Here is a 14,336-nt window from a genome sequence, read left to right as displayed (position 1 = left end):
AGAAGCTCAGAGTTCGTGGGGAGGAAGGAGAAGGTGCCGGTGTTTAGGACGCAAGTGATCTACAGTCATTTTCTCTTGATCTGCGGCTGGTGCGACACAGCAAAATATCCCTGGGGCTCCGCCGTGGAGGAAGTGGGCGAGACTCGGAACTCAGAGCAGATTCCGTTCGTTTTAGCCTCGGCAACGCTCAGGGCGTGGGGGTGGCCACATCCGTGTCTGTACGCGACACACATACAGGCGTGTGCCACGTCCGTCCCCTCCAGCACTGATCCTGAAACACGGTTGAGATGCTGTGCAACTGCCGGGTAGCCTTTCCAAGGAGGACGATCGATGCCTGTAAATTATTCATTACTTTCACACCGTTTCATGGCTGTCTTTCGTTTGAGACAAGTCCCAGACGGAACAAAAAGAAAGGGAAGGAAAAAAAAAAAACGCAGTAAGGAAATTTGGTCCTGTTACGATTTTTGCCTGGTGAAAGAAAATAAAAGACCTAAATGCCTTTTCATTAAGACGTTCCCATGCAGTCCCTGTGTCATGTTAATTACCTAATGGCATTAGCACAGTGTGCTGTTCGTTAGTCCCTCACAATTAGTTGGCGAAGCATCTTAACATCCATTACCTCCTTTGGGGCTCACAAAGCCTCTGTTAGTAAAACAATCTGCTAGAGCCTTATTTTGTAACCATTGAAACTCAGGGTCAGACTGAGCTGTTGACCCAGGATCACGTGCCATAGACAGCACCTGTGTTGCACAGAGGCCGAGGTTTGAAGACACAGCAGCCCCACTTTGGTCCTAGAATCTTGCTGACCGGCTCTGTGACCACAAGAAAATCCTTCTACTTGCCTGGGCTGCAGTCCCGTCATATGTGATAAGCGACCAACTCGTCCTACATCTGTGCCACACACTTTCTCAACTCTGCATGCATTTATGCACTCCATCCTGACACTGATCTTATTATTCCCATTTTATAGAAGGAAGTTAAGTAATTTGCCTAAGGTCATGCAGAGCCCATATTAACGCCTACAACCATAGGGGTTAATGAGAAGAAGGTACGTTGGAATAATGATTGTGCCAGTCAGCATAGCCCTGGTTATGCTGAAGTAATAAACATCCCACCAAATCTCAGGGTCTTAAAATAGCAAATAGTTTTCACTCACATTTCTTGTCCCCTGGGAGGGTTGGGAGAGTGGAAGGGTACCACTGTGCATCATCCTCACTCAAGAACCCTGGTTTAGGGGCACCTGGGTGGCTCAGTTGGTTAAGCATCTGGTTCTTGATTTGGGCTCAGGTCATGATCTCTAGGTTTGTGGGTTTGAGCCCACATCGGGCTCTGTGCTGAGAAAGTGGAGCCTTCTTTAGATATTCTCTCTCTCTTGCTCGCTCTCTCTGCCTCTCCCCCTCTCTCGCTCTGTCTCTCGAAATAAATAAGCATTTTAAAAATGTTTAAAAAAAGAACCCTGGTTGGGACACCTGGGTGGCTCAGTCAGTTGAGTGTCTGATTTCGGCTCAGGTCATGATCTCGCACCCGTGGGTTCGAGCCCCGCATCAGGCTCTGGGTGGACAGTTCAAAGCCTGGAGCCTGCTTTGGATTCTGTGCCTCCCTCTCTCTCTGCCCCTCCCCTGCTCACATTCTGTCTCTCTCTCTGTGTCTCTCAAAAAATAAAACGTTTAAAAAAATTAAAAAAAAAAAAAAAAAAACTCTGGTTTAGAAGGCTGCCCCAATGGCCTTGACTGATGATTGACACAGAAAGAGGGGGGATAAAAAAGGACAAGGGAGTGTGATTGTTCAGGCTCTTAAAGCCTCTTCCCGGAAGGGAATCGCGCACGTTCACTTCTGTTCACATTTCGTTGGCTGAAAGCAACGTGAAATGTACAGGTAAGTGCAATCCTCCCACGTGCTTGGATCCTGTGGTACTAAACACAGCTGGCAAACAGCACTGAGGACCTCTCCCAGCGACCTGCCTCACAAAAACTCATGGGGAAAAGGCATCAGAGCTCAAATGCTCCTCTCAAGTGCTGGACGCTGTTTCTCCTCTTGCCTCCTTCCGGTTTTTCACATGGCTTCCGCTATTAGCATCATCAGTGGATACTGTATAGTGTTAACTTCAAAGTTAAAGTTAAATCCAGAAACCGGATTCTTCACCAGGGATGAGGACTGTTTCTTTAGCCACAGACATTCTTCCATGGCTGCCTTCCTAGAGTCTGATTTATTTCAATACTTCTATATTTTCAACCCATCGCAATTTTACCTTCCTATTTAAAGAAATAACTTTGTATGATCTTATAGTTTGTTAGGAAGAGCGAACACGAACACTCAGTTTCGTACGTGGAATCGTTCATTCGTTTATTCTTTCAGAAAAGGGGGGGCAGGGGAGTCACGTTTTTAAGCCCAACTGTTTACAAGGCATGAATCTCCAGGCGTAGTTCAAGGGTCAGCAGTATTGTATTCTACCGTTTGAATTTCTTTCTACATAAACAACATCGTTTAACGCATAAGCTAAAATTGTTTGAACTGCTCTGTACGTTAAGAAGGGATGTGGGTGCCTGCGGAAACCTTCCAAGAGTAGCAGTCCTTTCTTTTCTCAAGAAGCTTCGTCCGTGCCTGCAGTCAGAGGACCATCTGGCGTGGACCCTGTGCGATCCCTGAGAGCAACCTATATATCAAATTTTGGTGAAGATTTTTAAAGAGCTGTAGATGGGGTCCTAACATTTTCTTCCTGCATGCCATTGGACGAACCCGCTCAGCCCCGGGATGGGAGCGCTCTGTTCGGAGACGGCTCTGGGGATAGGAGGGCAGGAAAGAGTTTTCATCAAGGGAGTGACAGAATGACAAGGTCGCATTTGCGTTTGTGACAGCCGTGTAGAGCACAGGCTGGAGGAAGGTCAGGCTGGAGCAAGGACTCTGAACCAAAGCACCGAAGTATGCTGAAGTAGAATGCTAGCGGGAGGAACAGAGAGAAGGAAACTGAATGAAAATGAAAATACTTGGGTTGGAAAAGGAGTGTACCGGAGAGAGCGGAATCTATGGTCGATCCCGGGTTATGCACTAGGGGGCAGACAACGATGTTGAGGCCATTCTCTGAGGCAGGTTGTGTAGAATGAACAGGCTTAGGGAGGAGGGTGATAAGGACCCTTAAAATTTCAGATAGAAGACCACGGGAGTTTGGGGGAGGAAGGGAAGCCTTCCAGCTACCAGGAAATCTAACAAGGCTTCATGGAAGAGGTTGCATATGAATGGGCAGGAGTTGAACTTACGGAGTTGGAAAGGTTAGGGCTGCCGCCGAGGCCAAGAGTGTCTGCTCTGGCCTTATGCGCGTCTTTTCGTTCACCTATGTCAACAGGTATGTGAGGTCAAGGACGAAGCATGATGTTGACATGCGGATCGGAATCCACTCGGGCTCGGTGCTGTGTGGCGTGTTGGGTCTGAGGAAGTGGCAGTTTGATGTCTGGTCTTGGGACGTGGACATCGCGAACAAACTTGAGTCTGGAGGAATCCCTGGGTAAGTCAAAAGCAAAGCCCTTTTCTTGTTTAACCCTTATCGTCTGCTCCCTTTGTGATCGTTTTCCCTGTGCAGAATTTGGAGGTCTCCATCTAAGAAACCATCGTTTGGGCGGAGACAGAACGTTAAAACTTCACACAAACGTTGGTTTTCAGACTTGAGTTCACGCTGAAAATCAGCAGAGAAGCATTTTAAAAACAGTGGTGTCCAGACCCCATGTCAGTTCATAGAAAGCAAAATGTGTGGAGAATCTGTAACTTCTTAAAGCAATTCTCCTGGGCAGCCAGGGATGAGACCTCCTGACCTTCTTTCTATACGACCTTACCCTCCCTTGAAAACTCAGCTCTCGGGGCGCCTGGGTGGCTCCGTCGGTTAAGCGGCCGACTTCGACTCAGGTCATGATCTCACGGTCCGTGAGTTCGAGCCCCGCGTCGGGCTTTGTGCTGACTGCTCAGAGCCTGGAGCCTGTTTCAGATTCTGTGTCTCCCTCTCTCTGACCCTCCCCCGTTCATGCTGCATCTCTCTCTGTCTCAAAAGTAAATAAACGTGAAAAAAAATTAAAAAAAAAAAAAAAAGAAAAACTCAGCTCTCCAAATGTGAGCAAGACCAATGGGTATGGAATCCTCAAAGGTGCTAGTGGCCTGGAAGGGGTCAATGAACCCTGGAAAGTAGTAGTGAGATTCTGCTTACACACATGGGGCCTGATGAGATTTTAGATATATGTAAGCCAGTAAGGTGTACTGACTTTTTGCACACTCTTTCTTTCTAAGAGATGATGCGTAATAGGTAGATAGATGATAGATAGATAGATAGATAGATGATAGATAGACCAATAGACAGCCAGAAAGCTAAGATAGAACACCTATGCATATTCCTTTCCCCACCCCTCACCCCCAGCCCTACATTTGGAGTCACAGAATTCTCTGGTATCTGTCATCATTCCTTGCTAATTATATTTAATATCAGGTAACATGGTATCATGGGAAGTAAACTGTGGGCGCGGTATCAGAGAAAGCAGGATTTCCACTCTGCCCCGTACTAAGCTCTGTTAATCTTAACAATCATAGAAAGCAGGCACGGCACCTAGAGCTTTCATTGCTGTGTCTGTGTGCTCTCAAGCCAACACGTACCTTCTCTGAGTCTCACTTTCCTCACTATGAAAGAAGAGCTGGTCATCCTGATAAGGTACCTGTGATTTGATGCTCCGTATCCACGAAGGTGCGTTTTCTCATCTACCAAATGGGCAACACCCACCATTGTGTCTGGGCCAGTTTGCACCATCCACAAAAGGAGGGGAAGAAATGCCTGTCCCCTAGAGTTGTTGGAAGAATGGAGACTGTAGGAGACGATCCATGCAACTAAGCATATATAATAGCTTTGGCTACAAAGTAGCACGTATGCAAACTAAGTGCTACCCAATTGTTACATCTTATTTACTATCATGGCTGTTATTATTATTACATCCTAGCATTTGAAATTACTAGAAAATGTCGGCCCGCCATTCAATATATGAGAATACTGTCTGAGAACTGATTCATTCCCTTAGAGGGAAATGTCATTACGCACGCTGTCATCTGCAAATGCCTTACCCACGGCCTCGAGGCGATAGCAAGGATGAAAATGAACATCTGAAGCCCAGTTTCTATCAAAACATTTAAGCATATATTGATTGGAACTTCAGCGGAGGAATCAGTAATAAATAAAAACGAGGATGCCTTCCACTATGGGAAACATAATATTGATTCAGTACATGCAAATATTAGTTCCCCTGAGCACTGGCAGCAGAATAATGAAATGTAGAATCCAGAGAAAATATCAAATGAAGTTGGTATTTAACTTAATTATTTTAAGAGAAAATCAACCCTAGGACCTAACGAAACCCTTCCAGGAGTTTCCTTTTGCCGGGGAGAAGAAGATGGCTTTCTAGCACCCAGTTCTGAGCCTGATCTGAGAAAGGAGACTGGAACATCCATTTCATAAAAGGTCAAGTGACCTCTCTGTTTTCCTCGGTTAGCATGACTGAGTCCCCAAGCGTTCACAAAATCCATCACGAGAATAATTTGCACTTACTCAACACATTTCTCGAGAGCTCAAAATGTGTTTCGCACACTTTTATTTTTAGTATCTTGCCTTGCCTTTGAGATCGAAGACTATGCACAACGACACTTATTTGGAAAATACGGAGAATAGATCTTAAATAGTCAGAAATGCTGTTTCTTTACATGTCCTTTGCAGTGAGTTATTATTCCCTGTAAGCAGGGGTTCAGCAGGATGGGTGAAAAGTACAGTGTATTTGGAAACGCCTCTTTCAAAAAATTTTATTGTTTCCTTGGCTATATTTTTTTTTTAGGATTGCAGAAGCCAAGCAAAATATCAAGCATCCACCTTATTCATTCATACACTCGTTCATTCATTCATTCAGAGGAGCACTAAAATCAACCTAAGGAAATGACTTCTGAGCTGAATCAGGGAATAGAAAATTATCATGTAGAAAACATGGCGTGAGCATTCTTGGCAGAGAGAGTGCCTTGTTCTGAGTTTAGTAGTCATGAAATGGCACCTTGAATTTGAAGAAATGCTGGTTACCTGATTAGCTGGAGAAAGCACAGGGTAGAGTAGGGGAGCAGTGTCAGAAAATGAGCTTTGAAGTGACAGAAACCAGAGAATAGAGGCTTAGAAGCCTGTTCAGGACTTGAGTCGTGTCCTATAAGCCTTGAGGATACGAGGAATAAACGACAGTGACATGATCACAGCGGCATTTTTGAGAATAATGTAGTAAGTTAGCACTTGCTTTTAGGGTATGTGCAGTACATCCATCATGTACTGTCTTGACTCCTTTACACAAATCGACTCCTGTAATACAATGACCCTAAGAGGTGGGTACTGTTATTTTCCCATGTTTATGGGTGAGAAAACACATTTGCAGAAAGTGTAAGTAGTTTGCCCAAGATGTCTCAGCTAGCAAGTGGTTTCAATCCAATCTGCCCAAACAGTCGGTGCTAAGCATCACCACACTAATCTACCCAGACCGTGATACGTCACAGTAAGTAGTCTGCCTGAGTTAGACAGTTATGAGGACAGAAATGCTCTTCACCAAAGGATTTACCATACGAAGTTCCCACAACTGAAGTCTGATCCTTAAGCCGTCTATTGTTTTGCTAAACGAAACAAAAAAATGAAACTTGGATCATGAGCTGGGATGGCCAGTAATGATGTTCACATGAGTCACTTACCTTGTGAGTGAGCCTAGCCAGCTGCCTGCCTGCATTCCCCAGCTTTGTTCCCTGCTCCTTGACATGTACGCTTTCTAGAGGAAAGGACATCATCGAGTGCTTTTCCTAAAGGACCCTGCAGGCAGCCCCGTGAACCTGTAAGACTTGCCTTTGTTCTTAAGAAGCGTGTAGCCGGGCGCCTGGGTGGTGCAGTCGGTTAAGCGTCCGACTTCAGCCAGGTCACGATCTCGCGGTCCGTGAGTTCGAGCCCCGCGTCAGGCTCTGGGCTGATGGCTCGGAGCCTGGAGCCTGTTTCCGATTCTGTGTCTCCCTCTCTCTCTGCCCCTCCCCCGTTCATGCTCTGTCTCTCTCTGTCCCAGAAATAAATAAAAACGTTGAAAAAAAAAAAAAAAAAAAAAGAAGCGTGTAGTCAAGTTGAAGAATCCAGGCATAAATATGTGAAAGTTAAGATGATAGGAGAAGGGGCACCTGGGTGGCTTAGTCGGTTGAGCGTCTGACTTTGGCTCAGGTCATGATCTCACTGGACATGAGTTTGAGCCCCGCGTCGGGCTCTGTGCTGACGGCTCAGAGCCTGGAGCTTGCTTCCGGTTCTGTGTCTCCCTCTCTTTCTGCCCCTTCCCCGCTCTTCTCTCTCTCTCAAAAGTAAACATTCAAAACAGTTAAAAAAAAAATTAAAATGATAAGAAAAGTCCCAAGACCATGAGAAAACTACTGTTGTTTCATGGTGATCTGGACAGTAATTGCTGTCGGGTACAGAAACATATATGGAACTTGTTTGTCTCGTACAATAACAACGCTGAAAAATCACTGATTCTTGAAGGTTTCTGGGGTCAGTCTGACAGTCCTAAGAAAAGCCAAAAGAAGTGCTTAAGTGTGGCTCAGCAAGGCTGTATTTTATCAGAGGCCGCAGTGACCCTGGGGGTGAAGTCAGCGATAATGCTGCTCACTGATTTAGGCTTGTACTTCTGTTTTCTTTCATTCTTTCTGCTTTTTTAGGGGAACGCATATTGTCTTTGAGAACTTGTCTTCGTGGCATGCGTGTGTGGCCCTGATGTTGGCTTTGCACAGGACAAAAACCAGTGATGGCCTTTGCAGGCCCCCTCGGGAGTGTATAATGACCTATGCTTTGTGCACACAGGAGGATTCACATTTCCAAAGCCACGCTGGACTGCCTCAACGGTGACTATAATGTGGAAGAGGGTCATGGTAAAGAGAGAAACGAATTCTTGAGGAAGCATAACATAGAGACCTATTTGATTAAGCAGCCTGAGGAGAGCCTACTGACCTTGCCCGAAGACATTGTCAAGGAGTCGGTGAGCTTCTCAGACACGAGAAACAGTGGGGCGACATTCACAGAAGGATCCTGGAGCCCCGAACTGCCCTTTGATAACATAGTGGGGAAACAGAACGTAAGTCCTGGCTTCCTTCTTCTGGTTAGCCACGAATGCATGCTGTAGTGTACCCCCAGCCCAGAGAGAACCGGTTCATCTTTTTAACCCTTTCTCTGCTGAGCATTGTGATTGCAAACAATTAAACATCTCTCCTATGATGCAATTAACCCATGTATGCAATTTCAGGAAATCCCAGAAATGCCAGAGGGTTCCCCACAGCCTCTTTTTTTTTTTGACCTAGCTGAAAATAAATGTCCTGTGAAGGTGGGTTATAATCTCCATCCCCTCCCAAAATTACTCGTGTTGGAAAAGATAAACCTGATGTTATTAATGTAACCACAAGAGTTGAAGATCAAGTCCGTGAGAATACCATTTCTTAGGCAGCTGGTAGGCGAGGAGTTCTGAGTTGCCCTCTGAAATTCAAAATCAGGAGGGCACTGTTGATCTGGGAACATAAAAGCATCACCAAGTGATGCCCAGGGGGAGCACCAGAGCATTCAGGAGTAGCCTTCCATTTCAGAGCTGCCTACATAGTTCTGTTCCTATTTAATGCGGACTTGTATCTTAAATGCAGGGCAGGGCTACTAAGTTGGTACATAGGTGTAACTCACTAGTAATCAAATTATTTTCAAAATGATTTCTTCCAATACCAGAATCACACTAAATCTGATGAGATGCTCGGACTCCAAGACGTACCAGAAAAGGGAGACTGATCTGGGGGGAGAGAACCAGAGAGGTTCAAAGGTGCTCTTATCCCTGGCATGCTTGTCCAGAGCATGGGCTAAATTACGGGCCTTCTTAGGAGTTTACTTTTAATCATTTAGGCCAAGCACAGGTAGCCGAATTTGTGTCAGTTCATGTGACAGGCCTTTTAAAGAAACAAACAAGAGCCAGTATATTATATAAGACTTGGAAATAGTTTCTCAAGCAAAAGCTGAAAGTGCTGTGCAGTCAGTCAACCACACCAAGGTGTCACCAGCTTTATGAAGACGTAAAAGGGTTGTTTCAGTTCATGAACCTGAACTGTTCTCATTGACTTGCAGATAAGAAAAATCTATCTGCCTAAAGACATTTAAAACGGAAACAGTTACAATTCCGAAAGTCTTCCCTCTTTCTTCTGCACTTGAAAGATGCCTGGGGCACCCGGAGGTCAGGTTAACCTGTCTCTTTCCAGTTCTGTGTGAAGAAGCTACATACAGAACAGCGCCTGGGTCACATTCCACTGGGGAAGGATGTAGGTCCAGCTAAGCCTGCGGGCCTTGTAAGAGCCTACATTTAGGTCTTTGCGTTTCTTCTGAGTGTTTCATTTTCCCCCAAATTCTGTGTCCACACACGTCATCACGTGATTTCAGTGCCTTCCCTTCTTTCCATCTTTGGAGCCGCACGCAAGGTACAGTTTGCTGTTCTACAAAATAACGGTCTTGTATACTTCCGCAGTGGGTGCACGGCCAGCTGACGGTGTCCTCTCTGTTCCCTTTGCCTAGTTTGAGCTTGAGCCTGAATCCCAGTTATTAAGAGAGGAGATGTGTGCCTCACCCTGGATACCTCCGTAACGGTGCATGAAATTCTCTCTTGCGTTTATTGTTTTCTGTTTTTCTTTTTGGTCTTTCCATTTGAAACGCTTTCTATTTACGCTGATTGTGGAAGTTGGGGTAATTCCTGATGGTTCTAATCTCTGTTGTACCTGACCTTGCTACTAATAATTGAGAACCAAGCAGAGAGAAGTAGAGATGCTGGGTTTTATCTCATGATTGATTGACCTGGTAAAATTGCATAGGAATAGTTGGAATATTTTCTTTGCTGGTTTCCTAAAGGTAACTTGTTGGTGTCATGGAGTAGCTGTTACGACGTGTCATCATCAGTCAAAAATTATATTCTGGTGTTTAACCATACCGTGTAGTTCTTGCGATGCCGAATTTTGCCTGGATACAATTCATCTGTACCATTTTCAGCACGAATAATCTCAATTCATTTTGATGTCTCCAGACTTAGAAGCCAGTGAATGTGTGTTGATATTCATAAGTAACCGAGTGGCACTGATAACATTTTGGAAATGACTGAATTGGTTGCAATGGTCACAGGCTAGGCTCTCAGAGTTTGTGCTTAGGCTTAACTCTGGGAGTCAGGGAGCCATGCGTGTAATTCAGAGACATAATGTGCACTTGGGAGGGATCAGGAGGGGTCTGGCTGAGCCTGCTCACTGCCAAACACCCAGTCAGTGCTGCAGAAAGCCCAGACCATCTGAGTGTTTGGATAAGACAGATGAAACATACTAATGCTTCACTGGGGAAGGGGGGGTTCCAGCTAAATTGGCCAGATGTTTTGGCTTCTAATGATTCATAATGTGTGCTTAGAAATATTTTTAATGACATCAGTATGCCGAGCCGTAATCTGTGCTGTGTAGACAGCAGATGTTCAGAGAGTTACGTTCTCATGTGTTCATTCATTCAGTAAAGATTAATTGAGCATCTATTATATGCCAACTACTAGTAGTGATGAAAGGGAAGGAGGGACAGAGGAAAGAAACACTTTGGAGGTAAAGTCAGCCGGGAGTTTATATGCTTCATGAAGACAGGAAACATAGATTTCACTTAACCATTGTTGTGCCCGCACTTAGAACAGTATCTGGTAGGTAGCAGGGCTTGATTACAGTTTGTTGAATGAATGAATGAATGAGTGAAATGATAGCTACAGGTGGTAAGGGGGAGGAGCCAGTCAAACCCGACTTCCAGGTGACTGGGGAGATGGTAGAACCGCCCTCTGAAAATAAGCCAAACTGGAATGGAGGAAGACTGGGAAGGAAACACTAGGAATTCAGTTTGGGGCATGTTGAGCTTGAGGTGCCTGGGATGGCCCAGGGAGAGAGATCCAGAAGGCTATGGAACACACGCTTCTGAAGCTCAGACACGAAAGAACAGTGCAAGAGATGTGAACCTGGCAGTCATCAGGACCTGCATGCAAATTGAAGCCACGAGAGGGACAGAGATCACTGTAGGGAAATGTAAAATAAAGCGATAAGAGGGCACAGGAGAGATGTTGGGGGGCACCTGATGGGAGGTGAAAGCGAGTAAGAATCCCACGACAGACACAGATAGGAAGCAGTCAGAGTGATCAGGAGAGAATTAGAGGATGTGGTGTCACAGAAGCCTGCAGAACATAGCATGTTGAGAAGGAGGGGGCAATCAACAATGTCAGCCGTAACCAAGAGGCCCAGGGTGGTGAAGAAGGGAAACTACCAATGGGAATTAGATTGAAAACCATCACTGGCAGGAGGCAGATTTGATGAGGTGATGGGGTCAGGAGCCAGATTGTCACAGTTGATACGAAAGAACTCTGGATTTCCAAGAAGAGCCCCAACTCCATTCCTCTCCCCTCCCCGATGCCCATTTCAGGAGTCTATCAGTGGTTTGAAACAGCAAGAGATGTTACTAAGAATTCTTTCTGGGCCCTCGGTGGTATCTTCTGGTCCCTGACTACACCTAAAGATAATCTCTTTGTTCTGACGTTGTGCACCCTCCTGCCCCTATGTCTGTGCCCATTTAGGTTAAAATTGCCCTTCAGCCCTCTGGGTTCTGGTATCCAGGTTGCTCTTGGATGCGCTGAGCACTTACGCTTTGCATCCCTGACTCTTAACAAGGGCAGGTGTTCTGCTCACTGAGTTGGTGTCTTGGCTTCCTGAACCCAGGCTCAGTTACCAGGGAAGCCGCCTATGCTCTGAGCCTCTAGGTGGAATGAAAGTAAGAAGGCTAGAAGTCAGGAAGTTTGAATCATGGTAGACTATTGAAAGTTAAGACTATAAAAGCGGAAGCAGGTCACGGGAGCAGACCGAAAATGAAGACTTTGACCTTTAGGGAGGATGTCCAGAAATTTCAAGGCGAGCTTATTAGATGGGTCATCAACATGGTCACCAAAGCTCTCGGAATAAAGACAGAACTTGGGATGTTAAGTGAAGACTGAAGAAAACGGTTCTTACATTAAAGATCACATTTCCCTGTTGGTTGCATGTTCTGTCTAAAATCTGCCTGTGGGCTTGGGCTCTTACTCATCGAGTTATTTAACAGGCACCCAGCATTCTAGATCCTGGAGACCCAGTAGTGAGGACACAGGCTTGGTCCCCGTCCTGCAGGAGCTTGCCTCTTACGGGGAATGCAGCCAATGAACTATAACATACCTGTGCTGCAAAGAAGTAGAGATCTATGAATAGGAGGTGAATAGAATTACTCAGGAGGATTGTAGAGGCCTCTAAAGATTCTGTTGGAGTGCTTAAAGGGCCCTAGATGCAAATGACCGGGAGAAGAGCTTTGCAGACAGAGAAAACAGCTAGTGCAAAGGCCCTGAAGTGGGAAAAGGTTTGGTGCGTTAGAAAAGGGTTAAAAAGGCCCTTGTCCTAGAACATAATGAGCAGGGAAGAAAGGGGTATGAGATGAAGTGAAAGGAGACAGGGGCTCAGCCCTGCAGGCCTGCTGATTTTGGATTTTATTCTAAAGGAAGTGATAAAAGGTTTTAAGCAGGGCAGTGACATGCTCTGACTTAGATTCTTAAGAGATCGGTTTGACTGCCTTGCGGAGAATGGATGATAGGAGCAGCAATGAACTTAATCAGACACACCGCGTCTTAGATTTATGAGAGGAAGCTTTCATGTTGCTGTAAAATGTATTGTGTGAGGTCAGTAGTAATTTTAACTTGGTTTTTATGACAAGCGATCGGCCAAGCTGCTGCGTCAGGAGCAAGCCCCCTCTCAGAGCCTGGAGTCTGTCCCTCATCGATTGTGAAATCCTTAGCATTGTCCCGTCCATGCCTTTCACACCCACCATGGCATCACAGTACGACATTTTTTTTCTGGTGCTCCTCTGAGCTTTCTAAAAGAATCCCCTGGAGAAGAGGACACATTTGCTGCTTCGTTGTAGAGATGTGTGGTTTCTACACCATAGACTGACTCGGGGCATCTGAAATTAACGAGGGCACTGTGGAGGTTGAAGACGTCGGTGGAATTTCTGCGTTCCACACAATAAAACCACACGGATGTGCTTCCTTGTGCTTCCTTGTGGGTATAGATAAATGCCCCCAGCATGGCTAGTGCTAGAAGTAGAGAGTCTGGGGTCAGGTACCACGTTGGGATCATCATTCATATTGTTTCCATTTAATGTCCATACCCACCTTACAGGATAAGTGTGATGTGCCTGCTTGACAAATGAGGAAATTGTGATTCGCCGAGATCGATTAATTCCCGAAAGGCCATGGAGCCAATAAATAACAGAGCTGGAATTAGAACCCGGTTATGTCTGACTCCAAAAGCCACATGCTTGCCATCCGGCCACGCTGCCTCCCCTTTGTTGCTTGAAGGTCTATGCTGGGTTTCTACCTTCTACGTTGTTGCCAGATCAGTCAGTGAGTCTCCAAAGTTGTGTGCCTCTGTGTGTGTGTGTGTGTGTGTGTGTGTGTGTGTGTTCACCCTCTAAAGATGGGTCACCACTGATACTTAGAAATTTTCTGCGAGAGCTGCAGGGAATGACCACATTTTCCTCCAGTTTGTCCCTACATACTAGGCAGTGTCTCGTCCCCTGAGTGTCCTGATGGGATCACTGCTTGCATGGAAAAGGCTAAGCTCGACAGTCTGTCATGTCCACCTAAGGATAAAATGACAGCCAAACATTTGACACTGTCCCACTTGGATCGGAGAATGTTGAGCCCAAGGGACAAGAAAATGTGGAGGGAGGAGAGCTGGCTGGGCTCGAAGCAGGACAAAAAAACACATTTGGGTTGTTATGTCTTCATCAGTCCCAGATGGAGCTTTTCTTAGATGCTGCTCTTTGTGTCCATAGGGAGCAAAGAATTTTCCTGTGGTCGCCCTTCTGATCAAAACCCTCACGTTGACCTGAGGGTCACAGGTTCCTTGTGCTAAACTGCCGGTCAGTCTTGTTATCTTGGGGCAGATCTCTGCAGGACCCAAAATTTGTCCGAGTGATGGTGGGAAGGGTCTGGAGGAAAACTCCAGAGAACTAAGTGGGAGCTCTGACTACTGCACTTAATATGTCAAGGCCTAAGGCAGCCCCTCTAGCCTCCAAGCCCCAGTGCCCTCATGTGCACAAGGGCAGGTCTGCCTGGAAGGTCCCTTCACTTTTTTTCAGCACTGACATTGGCCCTAGTTTCGCAGCCCCAGATGCATGCCGGGAATCTGTGGCTGTCCTGGCGAGTTATCTACACTTCAGAATT

The 14,336-nt window shown here is 45.9% G+C and overlaps 1 protein-coding gene across 3 annotated transcripts in view; it reads left to right on the top strand.

The window, feature by feature from the left end:
- Positions 1 to 14,336, top strand: part of ADCY8 (adenylate cyclase 8) — a 226,152-nt gene that overhangs the window by 114,791 nt on the left and 97,025 nt on the right. For all 3 annotated transcript variants that reach the window (XM_019823138.3, XM_019823137.3, XM_004000120.5), the window contains exons 6-7: positions 3,341 to 3,499; positions 7,871 to 8,141. In XM_019823138.3, coding sequence (XP_019678697.1) covers positions 3,341 to 3,499; positions 7,871 to 8,141 — 430 coding nt within the window. The remainder of the gene's footprint in view (positions 1 to 3,340; positions 3,500 to 7,870; positions 8,142 to 14,336) is intronic.

The sequence above is a fragment of the Felis catus genome, chromosome F2, assembly GCF_018350175.1.
Source record: "Felis catus isolate Fca126 chromosome F2, F.catus_Fca126_mat1.0, whole genome shotgun sequence".
Lineage (NCBI taxonomy): Eukaryota > Metazoa > Chordata > Mammalia > Carnivora > Felidae > Felis > Felis catus.
This window is presented reverse-complemented; position numbering and strand designations above follow the sequence as displayed.